Source organism: Penicillium roqueforti (genome assembly GCF_015533775.1).
Source record: "Penicillium roqueforti strain LCP96 04111 chromosome Unknown scaffold_28, whole genome shotgun sequence".
Lineage (NCBI taxonomy): Eukaryota > Fungi > Ascomycota > Eurotiomycetes > Eurotiales > Aspergillaceae > Penicillium > Penicillium roqueforti.
Genome location: NW_024067592.1, coordinates 127,249 through 145,146, shown reverse-complemented (window position 1 = coordinate 145,146; position 17,898 = coordinate 127,249). Strand labels below are relative to the sequence as shown.

General features: G+C 50.1%; 6 protein-coding genes across 6 annotated transcripts; 2 read left to right on the top strand and 4 right to left on the bottom strand.

Moving 5' to 3' along the window:
- Positions 1–562: 562 nt before the first annotated feature.
- LCP9604111_8020 (uncharacterized protein) lies at positions 563–2,663 on the top strand (the record flags this gene model as incomplete). The annotated part of the gene is made up of 3 exons (XM_039076118.1): positions 563–1,448; positions 1,496–2,404; positions 2,455–2,663. 3 exons carry the CDS (start codon positions 563–565, stop codon positions 2,661–2,663), a joined length of 2,004 nt encoding a protein of 667 aa, XP_038925994.1.
- An 860-nt stretch (positions 2,664–3,523) lies between these two features.
- LCP9604111_8019 (cysteine hydrolase family protein) lies at positions 3,524–4,093 on the bottom strand (the record flags this gene model as incomplete). Its single annotated transcript, XM_039076116.1, has 1 exon — positions 3,524–4,093. One exon carries the CDS (start codon positions 4,091–4,093, stop codon positions 3,524–3,526), a length of 570 nt encoding a protein of 189 aa, XP_038925993.1.
- Positions 4,094–6,603: 2,510 nt separating this feature from the next.
- Positions 6,604–8,253, bottom strand: LCP9604111_8018 (uncharacterized protein; the record flags this gene model as incomplete). Its single annotated transcript, XM_039076115.1, has 1 exon — positions 6,604–8,253. The coding sequence occupies one exon, from the start codon at positions 8,251–8,253 to the stop codon at positions 6,604–6,606; it is 1,650 nt and encodes a 549-aa protein (XP_038925992.1).
- A 1,662-nt stretch (positions 8,254–9,915) lies between these two features.
- Positions 9,916–10,491, top strand: LCP9604111_8017 (GNAT family N-acetyltransferase; the record flags this gene model as incomplete). Its single annotated transcript, XM_039076114.1, has 3 exons — positions 9,916–10,011; positions 10,068–10,185; positions 10,244–10,491. The coding sequence occupies 3 exons, from the start codon at positions 9,916–9,918 to the stop codon at positions 10,489–10,491; spliced, it is 462 nt and encodes a 153-aa protein (XP_038925991.1).
- Positions 10,492–10,687: 196 nt separating this feature from the next.
- On the bottom strand, positions 10,688–12,009 carry LCP9604111_8016 (glycoside hydrolase family 5 protein; the record flags this gene model as incomplete). Its single annotated transcript, XM_039076113.1, has 3 exons — positions 10,688–10,746; positions 10,803–11,220; positions 11,275–12,009. 3 exons carry the CDS (start codon positions 12,007–12,009, stop codon positions 10,688–10,690), a joined length of 1,212 nt encoding a protein of 403 aa, XP_038925990.1.
- Positions 12,010–12,817: 808 nt separating this feature from the next.
- On the bottom strand, positions 12,818–15,496 carry LCP9604111_8015 (uncharacterized protein; the record flags this gene model as incomplete). The annotated part of the gene is made up of 1 exon (XM_039076112.1): positions 12,818–15,496. One exon carries the CDS (start codon positions 15,494–15,496, stop codon positions 12,818–12,820), a length of 2,679 nt encoding a protein of 892 aa, XP_038925989.1.
- Between the last annotated feature and the right edge of the window lie 2,402 nt (positions 15,497–17,898).

Genomic DNA, 17,898 nt, shown 5'->3' with positions numbered 1-17,898 from the left:
CACCCCATCCCCGGATTTTTGGATTCTCAAACATCCACCTGATTGTGTCTCAGATTATAAGCATCTCACGTCTTGTTTTTAGTTGTTTTTCTTCGCGTTTTGGCAATTTCCGCCCGGGGCAATGATATTTGAGTTGGGTATGTCATTGACCCTCCTTTACCTTCGTATTCTTGCTGTTTCTGGGTTCAATGTGCTATATATAACCTCACCCAACCTTATGCGGAGTTACGCTTGCCACTGATCCGTGATATCCTTATTTTTTGGCTACTATACTGAAAAGTTATGTCTACAACATATAAGAGGTAGAAGTGGGAGACAACAAATATTCAACCAACCCCACAATCTAATCCACCAATCACGACACTCCGTCCAGCTTATCAAGAATCCAATACGCGCTAAACCCTTTCTAGCAAAAGATGCGCCGTGTAACCAACTGGCCAATCAGATCGCCACCGGCGCGAAAGATTTACCCAAAAGGGAAACCAAGGGGGCCTCTTGCGAATATAAATGCATGGCGATACCCATCTTTGCAGAAAATATCCTCCCTTGAACATTATCAAGAATGGCGAGCCTTCACCCTTTTGACCCAATCACACCAGGGGAGATCCAGTTGGCGGTCTCCGTCCTGGAATCAGCTTTCCCCGGTGTCAAGCTGCGCTACAAACGCATCGATCTTCAAGAACCCGCCAAGAATGAGGTTGTTCCATTCCTCGAGGCTGAGCGCCGAGGTGAAGTGCGCCCGCTAAAGCCGGCACGTTTGCTGATGGTGCTCTTCCATCGATTGGACAATGGGTCTTTCTTCAAGGCTCTGATCAACGCAGACACCAAGTCCATCGTGTCAGCGAAAGAGCTGCCCAAGGACATCCAGGGTCCACTGGACATTGATGAAATGATGGAAATCGAGGAGCTCTGTCTCAGCCATCCAGCTGTCAAGGCTGAGATTGAAAAGTTGAAGCTTCCGGCTGGCCACACCGTCTGCTTGGATCCGTGGATCTATGGCACCGAGGATGCCAAAGAGACTCGGCGCTTGTTCCAGTGCTACATGTACATTGTGGCCACCGACCATCCCCAAAACAACCAGTATTCGCTGCCTTGCAAATTTTCTCCGGTGTTTGATGGTATCACTCGCGAATTGGTCCGTATCGATTATCTGCCAGGCGGAGCCGATACCCAAAGCACAGAGACGCAGCCCTGGAAGCAGGTGCCTACTGTGCAATACGCGCATGACTTGCTGGATGAGCCTCTGCGCACCGATCTGAAGCCCTACATTGTTCAGCAACCAGAAGGGGCGTCCTTCAATGTTGTTGGGAATGCCGTGTCATGGCAAAAGTGGCGTTTCAGAGTGGGCTTCAACAACCGAGAGGGTTTGGTGCTGCATAATGTGACCTATGATGGTCGCAACACCTTCTACCGTCTGTCCTTCTCTGAGATGACAGTCCCCTACGCCGGTATGTTCTAATACTCTCCTTGTATTAGCCCATCTAATTTATTCTAGATCCCCGTGCCCCCTACCACCGAAAGCAAGCCTTTGATGTCGGTGACGTCGGCTTCGGTATCACGGCTAACCAACTGAGCCTCGGCTGTGACTGTCTCGGTCACATCAAATATTTCGATGGATATCGCACGGATGCCCAGGGAGCACCGGTTCAACTAAAGAATGTCATTTGCATGCACGAGCAGGATAATGGCTTACAACACAAACATACCAATTACCGCACTGGTGCAGCGACTGTCGTCCGTAACCGCCAGCTCGTGGTTCAGATGATCTGCACCGTCGCGAACTACGAATACATCTTCGCTTTCATCCTCGACCAAGCAGCCAATATTGAGCTCGAGGTGCGTGCAACCGGTATTCTCTCAACGGTGGCCTTCGAAAATGAGAACGGCCAAACCGTGCCATGGGGCACGAACGTCGGACCAGGCGTTATGGCCCCCTTCCACCAACACATGTTCTCCCTCCGCATCGACCCTGCTATAGACGGCTATCAAAACACAGTTTACTACGAAGACAGCGTGCCCATGCCCGATGATGATAATAACCCATGGCTCGTCGGGTACACCACAGAACAGAACGTGATTAAGACCAGCGGCAGTGCATCAACCAGCGTCGACCGCCATCGCGTCTTTAAGATTCGGAACGACTCGAAAATCAACCCCATCACCCACCACCCCATCGCATACAAGCTGCAAACCATGCCAAGTCAGATGCTTCTCGCACACCCGAACTCATTTGGCTCGAAGCGCGCCCGCTTCGCGACCCGTCCTATCTGGGTTACTAAATACCAAGATGACGAGCTGTTCGCCGCCGGCGAGTTTACAAACCAGAGCAAGAAGTCGGAAGGCGTGGAAGTGTGGGCTGGACGGAATGACGCAGTCGAAAACGAAGACCTTGTTCTCTGGCACAGTATGAAATCCCATCTAACATTTCCTGAAATGGCAGCTAACTGTTCCCAGCATTCGGTCTCACTCACAACCCCCGTATCGAGGACTTCCCTGTTATGCCCATGGAGCGTGTCAGTGTGATGCTCAAGCCGGATGGTTTCTTCACTAAGAATCCTGCACTGGATGTGCCGGCTTCGAATCAGTCTTTCAACCAGTCGACTTTGCATCCCGAGCCGGCATGCTGTGCGGGTTCTCAGGAACGGGGACAGGTCAAGCTGTAGATAATATATGATAGAGGGTGCGACCTCTGTAAATAAATGCCCCCGCATAGAAGCGAATATAACGAATTTATTCCAATCCAATGCACGCTTTGCAGTCCTTTGTAGTGCTTCTTTGTGGTGTTGCTTGTCGCTGCCGCTCATCCGCAATCTAGATTATCCGGTGAGGCCAGCCGGGCTCAAAGCAACGATATCCCCATTGCTGAAGATGCCTGTCTTCAAGGTGTTGGCCGAAGCAGGAAAGTCCTATGTAGGACCTGTCTTCCTTCTTGCATACAGTACACCAAAATGCCTCAAAGACAGCAGAGCTAAGGTCACTAGAAGCCATGGGACTGGGGAATTGTAGTCCATGACTGGGTGGGAATGGCTGTCGAAGTTGTATATCCACCTTTTGCAGGTTGACTTCAAGCTGAGACTTCAATTAGAGTGGTTGAGCATGCTCCAATGAAGATATGGTGTTTGAAACCAACTCAGCGAGTTGCTACATCTCAGGTAAACCATCCACAATCCTGTCCAACCTGTCAGAAATTCCTCTGATAGCAGCACTGACATGTAATTATCTTATTTGCTCGACGAAGCTAGGACCGGATTGGTTATTCCTCAATTATTAGTATGGTTAATTATAAGCCTTGACACGATACAGCCCAGGTAGGTGCTCAATAGACGCCTACGTATTCATCCAGCAGGGTAATTTTGTAATATTTCGGGGGCTCCTCATAACGACTAAAAGACAGCATGGCTAAAACCGAGCGCTCGAATAGATCGACGACACCGGATTGGCCCGCAACGAGACAGTCAATCCCCTAATCTCCATATGAAAGCAAGGTAGCATTAGTAAACCAAGCAACAACCGAATGAAATATCTAGCGCCTATCCTGGATAGAAAGCTTCTCAACCCACTCGTTCGCCGAAACAACATCTGTCCTATGTGCAAAGACCTTCTCCATCAGCACTCGGTGCAGCTCCTCATCACGATCCATGCAACAATCCTCCAAGACTGTAACACGGTAGTCCATATCCATTGCCTGGCGAACAGTCGACAGCACAGCTCCACTGGTGATTAAGCCCGTGACAACGAGGGACTTTGCATCTGCGCAGCGCAAAAGCATATCGAGTTCCGTAGCGAAGAAGGCCGAGATGCGACGCTTGGTGAGGATCACTTCTCCAGCCACAGGGGAGATAGTTGGGTGAACTTGCACCGACGATTGGCCTTCGATATATTCACAGCGTGCGGCGACAGAAGAGATAGAGATGTTGTTTACGTTCTTTTCTGGATAGCCGGGACGGAAAGCAGTGACAACGTAGATAATTTTCACGTTGGCCTTACGTGCAAAAGCGACAGTTGACGCCAGGCGTTCGAGGTAGGGCTCTGTGTTGTCGAGGCGGTCAATTATCCCGTTTTGGACATCGAGGATGAGGAGGACGGTTGCCATGGCTGGCTATTGATGTGTGGAGTTGGAAGATATTGGAAAGGTAGAGATTGAACAAAGATGAGTTTAGATTTAAGAGAGAAAACTCAAGAGAAAGTTGATATGGAAAGGAGATGAAGGTGTTGTTGTTGTTAAGCGGTTCCGGTATCATGAGATCCCGGTACCGGCATGACTAGGGATTTTTATACAAAAAAAAAAAAGTTAACTAACGATCGCTCACAATGTTGTTGAATACATGCTTTGGGATACCAAGAAGTGAAGGCATATCAGTCGAGTCTTCGTCTCTTAACCGCAAACTGTTCTAAGGGCTCAACCCTTTCTTTCAGACGAGCATTCTCTTTCTCTAGATCCCCGCGATCCAGGATTAAGTCATCTCGATCCCTCTTTCGTGCTTTAGACGACCCTCCTATGCATTTATTCAAGATGTCTCGGTGTTACTTGGACGACATGACCGAATCAGATGAGTGTGACCCTGGAGTGGGCCGAGAAGCGTTTGACAACCCAGGGGTCCGGCATGGTGTGATGGCCTGGTGATTGTGTAAAGCCTCAGGCTCACTGTCGGATTGATTTCCCTCCGACTCAGAGCTGTCGTCGCCCTCTGGGATCTCTTGTGATTGTCGTGGTGAGGGAGGTGAATACTCGGAGGTAGAGTGTCGGCTCATTTCCTCCGTGAATGGGATGACGGGTAAAGGAACACTTGTTCGAGGTGTGGCCCGTGTTCTCGAGACTGTCCAAGGAGTATCATTCGAGTATAGACGGCTATCGAGAATGGAGGTTCTATCCCCAGGCGCGGCCGTAGCTCGATTCCCTTGGAGGCAGTTGCGAAGACGGAATTCATCTAGCGGCACAAGGCAGCTTTGACGCCAAAAATCTGCAGCTTCTTCTGCTCGCTTAGATGAAGCTACCTCTCCATTGATCCATTATGCAAACTCCTCCACGTTCAATGTGATGGCGTTCTCATTGTTATCGGAGAATCTCTTTCTCATATAGTCAGTATAGCTCTTTTGCATCGGCCCAAAAGCGATGTTTTCGATTGGGTTAGAGAACCGTTGATCGTTCTGGGGAAAAGAAAGACAAGCGATCCTGTTTTCCCGACAGCACTTTTCGAACTCCGGGAAGACTATGCGAAATCGATGGGAAATCAGCAGAATTCTCTATGCGTCACGCCGACCTCCGGGTCGGGTCTCTGACTGGAAGACGGTCTTCAGCCAGTCAAGTGCATGATCCGCCTCGGCCCAGCCCGACTGAGTGAAAGACACCTTGATTCGACCAAAGTTCTTGGTCTGCGGTGGATCTTGGCTTCTGCAGACAATGTACGGAAGCAGGTGCTTTCCTCGTGTTGAGCAGCAATGCATAACAGATGAGAATGCCCGTTCCTCTCTCTTGTGGTTTTAGTTCGTTGGTCGAACGAACATAAGGCTTGCCTTTCGATAAATGGTGGTAATAAATGCGGCATCCTCCATAGTATAGATATTGTCGTTGGAAACCTGGAATCGCTGCTTGATATCTTTAAATGCTTGAAAGAACTTCCAGGCTCTTCGATCTTCATGTGGACCTTTCTGTTTCCGTGCGTTTCGCTCTTTGGCTATGTAACCAGCAAGTTCTTGATGACGCAATTAGAACGCCTTCTGCCAACCGACGTTGAGGTTGGGTCTGTAGGTCGTGTAGTTGTGGAGATATGCATTGGCTGTATCCTTTGCCAAGATGTTATAAGGAAAGAATCCATGATTCAACCAACGCTCTATCCGCTCAACAACTGCATTTTCGTCCTCGACAAAGAGAGCCGGCGGAGCCATGACACCAGCTTCTTTCGCAGATATGCACAAGCAAGGTGTGTGTGGCAAGTGAGATGGAGGCGCCTCAAAAGCGTACCCAATATTTTGGTCTGACGACTAAGACGGGGCGGTTGAAAGAGACGCACTGCGAAGTTCAGGCAAGAATTGGCCTGAAAGTCTGACGGAGAAAATTTGCACTGGAAGTGAGCTCTAGGGTTGTAAACATTGCCCAAGCCTCCACACTGCTAGCCCAGCAAATTTTCCGGTTCATATCATTAGATTGCTGCATTTCGTATGGCTATTCGAGCTTTTTTTCTTCAAGAAGTGTCAATTTGGGAATAAAGTGGAATGATGCTATTCCACTCCAGGCCATAGTGACATTTATCCACCCGTGTGAATATTTTCTTTTGGCTTCTTTTTCTCCCGCGTAATTTTCCCGTTTGGAATTCTGTTGAGGCAGTGCCCAGAGACTGGATAATTTGAAAGTCAGTTCATGAAATAAAATATCATGGCAGGTGTTCAGAGGTCGTCAATTCGTTTTTGAATGGTCGCAGTTTACTACATGGAGATATGAAATTGAAGCAGCTTTTTTAGTACACATGATTCAGGAGGGCAACATGAAAAGAACAGACGTGGAAGGACAAAAATACAAAGAAACAAAAGAAAAATGGAAATAATGATGCGCTGGACGTTCATCTGAACTCCAGAGAACCTCGGTGCAACGACAGAATCTCGTATTCAACGAGTCCGTGATCTTTTGGAAGACGACAATGGCGACGATTGAATGGTCTCCTCGAGCTTCCAGACGCAACTAGCATAGCTCAACGTCATTTCCTCCCGGTACCGTTTCTTCTCGGCGGACGATACCGTTTCGTACCTATCAAAGCACTCTCTAAAATCCGGAAGCGACATCACCGATGGTGGTAGGAAGTTCAATTTGCGGGACGACTTGGGGGTTTTAAGCTGCCTTGGTGTTCGCGACGGCGTGATAGGGACATGAAAATAGGAGCTTTCTTCTTCGCTGCTCGATTGCTCGGGCTCGTTCTGTACCGAATCATGCTCGGTGTCCGAGGAATTTTCAGAGGCTTCTGGTTCTTCTGGGAACTCCTGGGTGGGCGTTCCTCGATGCTGTGGACCTTGCAGCGACCGTCGCGAGGATATCTGCTCTTGGTGAACAATGACAGATATGGGATCATCGTCTTCTCCAACATTGTTCTCGTCTGGTGAGACATGGCGTCTCCTAGCACGAATTGGGCTGTTGGGCTCAACGGTTTGAGATCGAATCCGGTCGCCCGTTCGACGTTTGATCAATCGTGTACGGCTAGGTGGAAGCAAGCAAGTAACAAACCATGCGTTCGTACATTCCGTGCTCCGATCGGGGAATCCGAGTTCACGGTCAATAAAGGTCGCAAATTGGGATGGTGAAATGGTGTATGGACATCTCTGTCGTAATTGTTTCTTCATATGCTCTGCATAGAGCTTATCAAGGGCGTTGAAGATCCCATTTTCAAAGGGGTTGAGATATTCACTGCCTTTTTTTGGAAGACAGAGACATATGACATTTCTTTCCCAGCACGTCACAAAGAATTCAGGCGTCACGGGAAATTGACTATCAATCAACAGAAGACGTCTTTGGCTTCGGTCTCGTTGACCTCGCTCCCGGCGCCCAAATGGACAGGTTTCCTTCTCAAACACACTATTCAGCCAATCCAGTGCATGCGTCTTTTCAGCCCAGCCACTGCTATTGTACGATATCGTGATTCGGTTTTCGTGCCTTCTGGGCCCTTGAACTTTTGACGTTTTGAAAATGACATATGGCGAGAGCGGTTTGCCGGTGGCTGGGTAACAGTAGATGACAGAGGCAAATGCACGGTTCTCAGACGATCTCCGGCGGCTTATGTTCAAAGGCTGCTTGTCCTTTTGAATTGTAGTGGCATACCCCGTGTCTGAGAGGACATAAATATGCTCATTATTGAGTCGATGGTCTGATCGAAGGGCCGCAAACTGATCTATGAATTCACAGAGCTTACCATCTTCCACGGCAGGATCTTTATTTGACGGTTCGCCTTTCTCTGCCGCTCGGGACTTTTTGAATTGTTCGTGAAAGTCCCGATTGCGAGCAAATATCCCACCGTGACGACTGGTACCATTGTCTGAGCCACCATGGTGCTTGAAATAGGCGCTGGCGATTTCTGACACCATGGATTGCTTTTTCAATTGAAATCCGTGGTCCTTCCATCGTTCAACGTAGTCAATGATCGCTTTATCCTCGACAGCTGTAAGACTGTCATTAGATGTCTGCGGCTCAGGAAGTACGCCATTGCCATGTCTGGGCCCCAGTGCTTCGGATCTTCTCCTCATCCTTGCCGCCATGGCGCTGTGCGACATGATTTCTGACCGTATAGTGTGACTCCGGTCCGCCCACGTACATCACTCTCACTGATCGTCCAGTCAAGTTAATGTTAGAATGGCCCAAGGACAGTTCCGCCTGAGGCAGTTGAGTAACTGGGATGTCCGAACAACGGCGAACAGAAATTGTTCAATGAAGTTGCTGAACACGGATTTCTCACGGGAAGAACATCAAGGCAACGTGGGCGTTCTGGACAACCTGAAAAATAAATGTGAGCATTGAGAGCGAGCACCGGCTTATAAACACTGACCAGGTCCCACCTTGTTAGCTCAACAAAAAAAATCGGTTCAGGCTGGGGTACGGAGTATGGATACCTCGTCTCTTTTTGTTTGGTCCTAGATTGTCAATATGGGTATAAAGTGGATGCGATTCTACTTCGAGCTAGTTTCCATAGTGACAAGTATCCACATAATGTCGAAGATTCCTTCTGGCTTTGTTTTCGCCGTTCCGGAGAGTGAGTATAGCGGTGAGCAAGAATAAGACAGCTCGTCGGAGAGGTGCGAACTGAAAAAAGGTAACTGCCAGGCCAAAAACGCCGAGGTGAGGAAGGGAGGCTCTGTGAAACAGTATCTGCAGTGACCGTGTTTCTTAATGGGTGGTCATGTTTCATGCCCACCCCGGAAGTTTTGGGTGTCTTGAATATTCCTGGTGTCTTCGGATTTCAAAGTTCTTCGGATTTCAGAGTGTTCGGAGTCTTGGGAGTCTTGGGTCTTCGGTATCCATTAAAAAGTGAGCTATGATAGACAGTGAATATCATTGGTGAACCTGGCTGCACAGCACTTCTGTTTAATTCTGGTGGCTGGCGCTGCTTAAGGAACAATAATCTGCTGATACCGCCAGTCCCAAGCCAGCGAGTGTGCAGTCATGTCGGTCTGGTATTCCGATCGCATTCGTTCAGATGCATCTGCGAACTTCCGAATCCTTAGCTCATATGTTGGGATATCCCAATGAGTGATGTCGGACCAGAATTCTGACAGCTGTCGCGGGCCGAGTGCATCCCGGGGAGCTCCAGTGTTTGTCAGCAGACTGTGGTCCCGAGGTCCCACTATCCACAGCGGAGATGAACGAGCCATTCTCGATAGAAGCAGATGGCTATGAGCATGACCGAGAGCATGAAAGCATTGATGATAATAGTTGTCACCTGTGCATCTAAGTCAGTTGCTCGACATCCAAAGGTCAAGACTCATCGCCTGCTTACATAACAAACTCCATGACGTCGATGCCAAACCCATCAAACGAATCTCCTCGCGCACATTTGCGCCTTTCCTATGGCTGCCTTCATCATTGCCAGGACTTGGCCAATGACACGTCAACCTAGTTCACATGCAACCACTCTGCTAACCTAAAACAATTACCATGGCTGTAGCATCAGTCCCAATCACTCACGGCGGTGACAGTGAGTATTTCTAGCTCAAGGATGATGCTTAGATACTGACAAGACTATAGGTATGCTAGACTCGGTCGCAGCGCTGAATGGTCGCGTCTTCGACACCGATCCCGTCATTACGTACATGCTACTAGACATGTCGCAGCAAAAAAGGTTGGCTTATCTGCCGACATACTGGACCGCGCTCATCAAGTCAGCCTTGCTTAATCGCGCAGTGATCACCGAAGCCGATGGCTGGAAGGCCGCCTCTGTCATGATTCCACCGGGTGGGTACGTTGACAATGCCTGGACTCTTCTGTGCGCTGGATTTCTGGGCGTGCTGTGGAAAATAGGACTCCCAGGCGTCAAGGTAAGAGCCCAATATTCTCGCAGAGGGCAATCCTGACTGAGCTAATGATTATCTAGCGCCTTTGGTTCGAATTCTCTGGTATGACCGACAACGCGAAAAGACTTGGTCTACGTGGACAGAGCCAGTACTACTACGTTTTCAGTCTCGGCACCGAGCATGAACATCGTGGCAAAGGTTCGACAGCCCCATTCCTGACTACGTCATACTGCATCTCTTACTGATATTTGTCCAGGCCTCGCCAAAGCGATCATGCGGGATCACCAGCAGGCCGCTCAAGCCGCGAACCTTCCGATCTGGCTCGAAGCAACATCTACAGGGTCGCGCGCTCTCTATCTGTCGATGGGGTTTGAGGAAATCGAAGAGATTCGGCTTGGGAAGGGCAAGGTCGCTGCTGATGCTAGCCCTCAGCCTGATGGGCCAGGAGTCTCCCTTTGGGCGATGGTGTGGTGGCCAACCCCAACTCCTGAAGCTACTCCCTAGGCTTTACAGGCCTTCTACTTATCCGTACGCTTATTGCTAGCATGTGTACGTATCCAAGTGCTCATACTCATGCTCACTATGAACAACCCGATTTATTCATATTTATACATTGTTTCATGGGCGATATAATGCTGCTATTTCAACCCAGCTAACAGTATACAGCCTGGCTGTTTGGTTGACTCGACAAGAGACAAGCTCAGCAAACACTCTGCACGCTGTTCAAATCCTTAGGAATAACCCCAGCCTTGACAGCATCTGCAAGAAGTCAGCTATCATCGTCTAATTCTTGACGAATGGAAAGAAAAACTCACCCTGGTAAGACCACCGGTAATCATTCAGCTGAGATTTCCAGGTCCAGAAGATCCATCCCTGCTGCTTCTCATAGGAGTGAACCTGCGCCGCAAACCACTTTCCATAGAAGTCGGTATTCGAACTGGGCTCCCAATCCGACGACGCCTCGATATCATCCGGCACAGAAAGACTCCATTCGCCGACAATGTTGGGCCAGTTGCTATCGCGGTTATCGCCGCAGGAAGTGCTGATGTAGTTGTCATGCGAGGGGCTAACACTGGTATCCCATTTGATGTAACGATGATCATCATAGGCCATGTAGGTCAAGTCGTCGAGATATTCGTTGGGATCACCCGAGCCCCAGGACTTATCCATCGTCTGAATATGGAGGTAGTCATTCGAATCGACGGAAAGCTTCTGCTCAGCGGCACGGATACGCTGTATATTCTATTAGTCCATACCCGCGACCCGAAGACCGAAAATACTGCTCACCTCAACAGCCTGCGGGTAATACTTCGACCGCATAGACGACGCCGACGCCTCATCCTGAACAGGCTCATTGACAATCTCCAACATGCCCACATTCCTCATCTCATCCGTCTGGTAGACAAGGTCCACCATCCACTCGAGCCACTTGAGCGCACGCTCATAGTTGTAATCCGTATAGAAGCCCGGCTCAGAAGCATACTGGCCCGTGAACGCATTTTCCGCCTCCTGCGCACCGGGCGCACCATGCAAGTCGATAATGATATACAAACCACTGTCACTAGCCCAGCCGCACAATTTCTTCAGCCGATCAAGTCCACCCTGGGGGAAATGCTCGCTGTCGGCATCAACGATGTCCTCGCGCAGCCAGTAACCAACCGGCACGCGGATGGTGTTCAAGCCATAGCTCACCATCTCATTGATATCGTCCTGCGTCGTCCAAGACGCCCAGTGGTTGGCGAAGGCGGTGTTCGCGGCGTCTTGGCCGAGTGAGGAAACGCAGTCGAATTCCGAGTTCTTTCCGCCGCAACCCATGCCGCTCCATTCACTCTCAGCGATCCAGGGCTCGAAGACGAATTGGGAGCCGAGGTTTACGCCGCGGATTTTGCCGTTGGAGGATTTGAAGAGGTTTGTGCCATCTTTGGCGGTGATGGATTTGTTCTCTTCCGGTAGCCAGGCGTTTGTCAGGGTGGCTAGGGTGGTCAAGGTGGTGACTGCGGCGAATTTAGATATCACACCCATGATGTTCGTTTGTAAGGGGACTGTGAATGAGATTAATTGGATTGGAGAATGGTAAGAAAGAGATGGATTTCATCGCATATAAATAGTCTCTGTCATTTCCCATACACTCCACAATCTAGTTCAATCGCATGTTATAGAGGATGTCATGCATGATCCACGATGATATTGGCGTAGGATGAAACCGACGACTTTCCTATTTGGGAAACTGGGTTGAGACACGCTGCAGGGTCCGGGGGTTGATTGGCGGCAGATGCTATAAATATTGACCTGCTTCCTCACCACGATATCCACTTGAGATTATCCAGGGTCGCTCTTAATTAATCCCTCATCCTGGCGGTGGTCGATGTTTGATCATCTCCGAACTTGCTGGATTTGGCAAATGCGGGCCTCCAATGTGTGGGCCAAGATCGGCAGGCGCTACAACCCTGGGGACCGTCGGACGTTAATGAAGACTTGGTAGAAGACATCTTCGAGGTTTCTTCTGGTTGTCTTTTGCTGTACGTTCATAGCCAAGTGGTCTATCAGGTTGGCCCTTTTTGCCGTTGAAGACATCGGGGTGTCCTTACTATGTAACGTCCCTAATATCATCGTGGGCCAAGTAGATCGGGATTATTAAAGTCCTACGTCGCCAAGGACTGAAAGGCGCATAAGCATCTGACTATTCTGTTCTATTGTTCGAAAAAGCACTTAGGCCTTCATCCAGCTTACACGAAGACTGTCAAGACAACGTTGATTATCATTAGAGAACATTAAAATCATGATTGCGATCGCTGCAATCGATATAAGAAAATCATAAAATATAGCCTCCTCACAGCGCCTTGAGCAATTCCTGGATCAAAGGCAAGAAGCTTGTCACGTCATCGATCAGCACGCTTGTCTCGTTGACGAACTTAGGAGTAAGCAGATCATGAGCATTTTCCAAGAGCGCGCCAACATCCGAAATGACAGACGGCTTGAGCAACTTCTTCACCTCGGGCAACAAATCGGGCACGTATCCAAGAATCTCCTTGAGCGTGCTGACCACCTTGGGGGTCAAGAGGCCATCGGCGTTCTCGACAAGGTCTGCGGTATCGTCGACAAAGGCGGGGGTGAGCAAAGTCGTCGCGTTGGTCACAATGTATCCCAGGTCGGTGATGATGGTGGTGTTCAGCAGTGACTTTCTGAGATCGGGGATCAGGGGAATGACGTCGCCGAGGAGATCCTTCAGTCCAGTGACGATGGTTGGGGTCAGGAGGTCGTCTGCGCTGTCGACCAGACCAATGGTCTCGTTGACGAACTTGGGGGTCAAGAGGGTGTTGGCGTTGGACAGGAGAGAGCCAATGGCAGAGATGGTGCTCTTGTTCAGAAGCGACTTCAGCTCCGGAAGCAAAGGAATGACGTCCTTCAGGACCGACTTCAACCCACTGGCCACCTCCGGAGTGAGCAGGTCGCTGGCTTCGCCGACCAGTCCCTTGGTTTCCTTGACGAAGTCTGACGTGAGCAAGTTTCCGGCGTTGTTCAAGAGGGCCTCGATCGAATTGATGGTTTCCTTGGTCAACAGCAACTTCAACTCGGGGATCAGCGGAGTAAGGTCGCTAAGAAGCGACTTTAGAGCCTTGACCAGGTCGGGGGTGAGAAGGCCGACAGCCTCGGTGACCAGAGTGTTGGTATCCTTGACGAAGGAGTCCGTGAGCAACTTGTTAGCGTTGCCAAGCACGTTCTCAATTGCGCTGATAGTGGCTGGCTTGAGCAGGCCCTTCAGCTCGGGAATGATAGGAGTAAGCTGAGTGAGGAGAGACTTCAGCCCGTCAACCGTATCCGAAGACAAGAGCTCACTCGCTTCATCGATCAAACTAGTTGTCTGGTTCACGAAGCTGGTAGTCAGCAGGCTATTAGCATTGCCGAGGAGAGTCTCGATCTCTTTGACATTGCCCGCGGTGAGAAGACTGCTAGCCTGGTTGATCAGAGGACCGGCCTGGCTGATAAGCTTGCCGGTAGTCGAGATAAAGGTGGGCGTGAGCAGCTTGTTGGCGTTGCCCAAGAGTGACTCGATCTCCTTGACATTGCCCTCAGTAAGAAGACCGCTTGCCTGATTGATCAGAGGACCGGCGTGGTTGATAAGCTTGCCGGTGGTCGAGATAAAGCTGGGCGTGAGCAGCTTGTTGGCATTGCCCAAAAGTGACTCGATCTCCTTGACATTACCCGCGGTGAGAAGACCGCTTGCTTGGTTGATGAGAGGACCGGCCTGCTTGATGAGCTGGCCGGTAGTCGAGATAAAGCTGGGTGTGAGCAGTTTATTTGCATTGGACAAGAGTGACTCAATTGCCTTGACATTGCCCTCGGTAAGGAGTCCACTGGCGTCGTCGATGAGAGGGCTGGCCTTGCCGATGAGATTGGTGGTCTCCTTGACAAATGTGGCAGTAAGCAGCGTGTTGGCGTTGGTCAAGAGTGATTCAATCGCTTGAACGTTCTTCTCGGTAAGCAGGCCACTGGCATCATCGATGAGAGGGCCAGCCTTGTCAATGAGAGGGCTGGCTTTGTCAATGAGGTTTGTGGTCTTCTTGACGAAATTGGAGGTGAGGAGGTTGTTGGCGTTGTCGATGAGATTGTCCACCTTGTCGATAAACTGACTGGACAACAACTTATTGGCCACCTGGAGGAGAGTTCCAATCTCCTTGGTGTTCTCCTCGGTCAGGAGGCTGTTGGCATTGTCAATGAGACTACCGGTCTTCTTGATGAAGCTTGCAGTCAGGAGGTCGTTGGCATTGCCCACCAAGGTTCGGAGCTGGTTGTCGACCGGGGGTGCTAGACCGGTAGAGAGATATTCGAAGGTGTCGGCGAAATTACCCAAGAAGCTGGGGTTAAGCAAACTTTCAAGACCACTTAGAAGGTCCCCAAGGCCGCCACTACCCCCGAGCAAACTCGACAAGGCATCTTTCAAGTCTGGCAGGATATCAGACGATGTGGTATCGTCGGAACTACTATCAGAGCTGGTAGACTTGGTGCTTGAGGTGCCTGTATCAGACGCAGCGGAGGAGGTAGCCTTGGGGGCCGAGGAGGTAGTCGCCGCAGCGAAGGAGCTAGTTACAGCAGCCGAGTTATCAACAGTTCCAGTCGAACTGGCTGCATCGGCTGAATCTGATTCATTCGCATCGGCACCAAGAGCGGTCTTTATGCCACCGACCACGGATTCCACAGGGTTGGCCGTGGTCGGGTCTGCGGTATCTGCAACAGCGGTGGTCTCTTCTGTCGCAGCCACAGATGCAGTAGCCGTGTTGGCAGCATTGACGGTGTCGGCGGCAGTAGTAGTCTCGGCTGCGACATTGGCCTGATTGACATTGTTTGCCTGAGCGGCGGAGGTTGTCGGGGCTGAGGTTGTCGGAGCGGCCTCGTCTACACTGTTCACGACAGGGGTGACGGATTCCACCGAGGCTGAAGGTGCGGCTGGACTTCCTGTCACATTGACTGCGAACAGGAGCGCGGTGGCGAGCGTTGGCAAAAGACGCATGTTGTCGAATGAGCCTATCTAGCTGTCGTTTCTTTGGTTGATACCTTGTCTAACCAGTCCAATTGGCGTCGATTCCCCAAACCTATCGTTCAAAGGTTTGTTGCGGAACAGGAAGAGCCTTCGAAATATTCAGAAACTCAACCCCGGAGCGAGTCATCTCTTTATTCGCATTTCGATGGCACTGATCGTCGCGCAGCAGACAGGGTCCTAGCTAAGCGCAATTGCACTCATGTGTCTTTCTTTGCGTGCTCCGTACGGAGTACGAGGTAGCTCCATGATCGCCGAGGAAATAGGGATCGACACCGAGGCAGAGTAGCAATGGCCTCCCATGTGATGGGTAGTGATGAGCAATTCTCACTATAACTCCGCTCGATGGCAGCGTCTGAAAGCTTGCTGTCGGCCGTGCCTGGGGACTAGGTAGTGATCAGCACCAACAGGGTCAAGCTAATAAATTTGCTCCCGAGGTCCAGCCAGGTACATGTGTTTGCTTTGCAGGGGGAAGGCTGGGCATCCGTTAAGGTAAGCCATCGCAAAGCTTCGTATATTGGCGTATTACGGATGGACACGGGATTTCCGGGGCAAAAGGCCGGGGCAAAAGCGGGGGATGCATTATATTTCCCCACAAGTAGTCAAAATGAGGAACAAGGCCAATGATGGGGTGGAATGGAGCGAACGACAAGAAATTGGAAGAAAAGAAAATGAGGGGAGGTTCGGACTTGGGGCTGAAAGAGGAAATGAACGACATGTCGCTGCTCATCGCTCATCTCCGCAAGCTTCGCAGTTCCCAGATATCAGAGTTGGACATGCTATTGTCGGTTTTCTTTGTATCGGTATACATTTGAAAATTAACAAGCATTGGGAGGTTATTCATGAGAATTCAGATCTCACCTACGGAGTATACATAAGAAACAATCGGCAACAAGTACGGAGTACTACAACATATCTCCTCTTCAACGGGACGAAAGAAGTTGAGATCGTCGAGTGTTTATAACAATGTCCAACTTGGAAAGCTAAACGGTCATCTCTTGTTCCCTTTTTGCCATTTGCTTCTTTTTTATTCCAGATGTCCGTCAGCCTACCTTAACTCTGTATCCCATACTACCTAGATCTCGATCTCTTGTCAATGCCTCATACCTTCAGCATCAAGCGCGTGTCCAAGTCACTCGAGCGTGACTCAAACGACCTAGATTCCAGAACCCATGTGCGCACCTCCTTCTGATTGGCCATGTTTCCCAGTAGTCTAAACCCAAAGCTAGCCCCCATAAACTCTGACCACGATCATGTTGCAGTCAGTCAGGTCCCCGTGGCCCGTGGGTAAAGGTCCACGGGTGAGGAGAAGGCATGCACTCACGGAGCCGCAATCTGACAACTTCCGGGACTTTGTCGCTTCAGGGTTTTGCCAAAACATCCCACAGTTCGTCGACCGTGCTCGATGGGCCATGTGTCATCCCAAATGATGAGGACATGGACACTTTCCATCTTAGCGAAATCTTAGCGGAGAGGAACGAGCGGAGCTGCCCCAGATACTCAGCAGTCTTTCCCGGTCGGGTTGGGGGATTGACCAGCAGATCTCCTCTAACGGTACCCCAGGCCCAGGCACCCGCTCGACGATCTGGAATACTCGCCCTCGGTCCACTCCTGCACGGTTGTGAGAACGGGGGAAGGTGGTATTCTCTTTGATAAAGTGGGTGTCGATGACCTCATGGCTAGGAGATTCTCTCCCGCGCTCCTTGAGAAGAAACCTTGAGCCGAGGGACAGTAGCCTCGATTGCTCTGTGGAGGCGCACGCTACTTTCGTAGGCAGGGGACATCGGACATCCGATGATGACATTGAGCTGTGATTCCGTATTTCCTTGGAATCGGGATATTTGGTAGATTAAAATGTCTCGGACTGGTGATTGAAGGAATGAGGGAGAATCACAAGATAGACTGGTCGGTTACGATGTGCTCTGTAGCGGTGAGTCAAGGGACTTTCCAGGGTATACGGGCACATACCACACGGATTGGTACATTGGGCAGTGACCTATCGTCGAGATTAAAATGATCCATCTCGGTTGGGTAGATTCAGAGCCTCGGATTGTAATTTTAAAAGTCGGTGATGGCATTCCTTCAATGGTCATATTGGCTTCGAAATATGTATCGTGGTTTGGAGACTAATGCAGGACAGCCGAGATGGAAACTTAGTAGCAAGTGATATAGTATGTGCTATAAAAAACAAGTGTCGCACTATCCATTCTGCTCTAACCGTCGGCTACTTCAAACATTTCATACTAGAAGGAACCGCCAAGCGTTGGGCATCAAAGTTGCTCCCAAGGGTTTATTCCTGGGCTACTTGAGTCCTTCCAATATTTGAAACCCCCAGGATTGCACCAACTGCTGGTCTAGGATACTATTAGTTACTC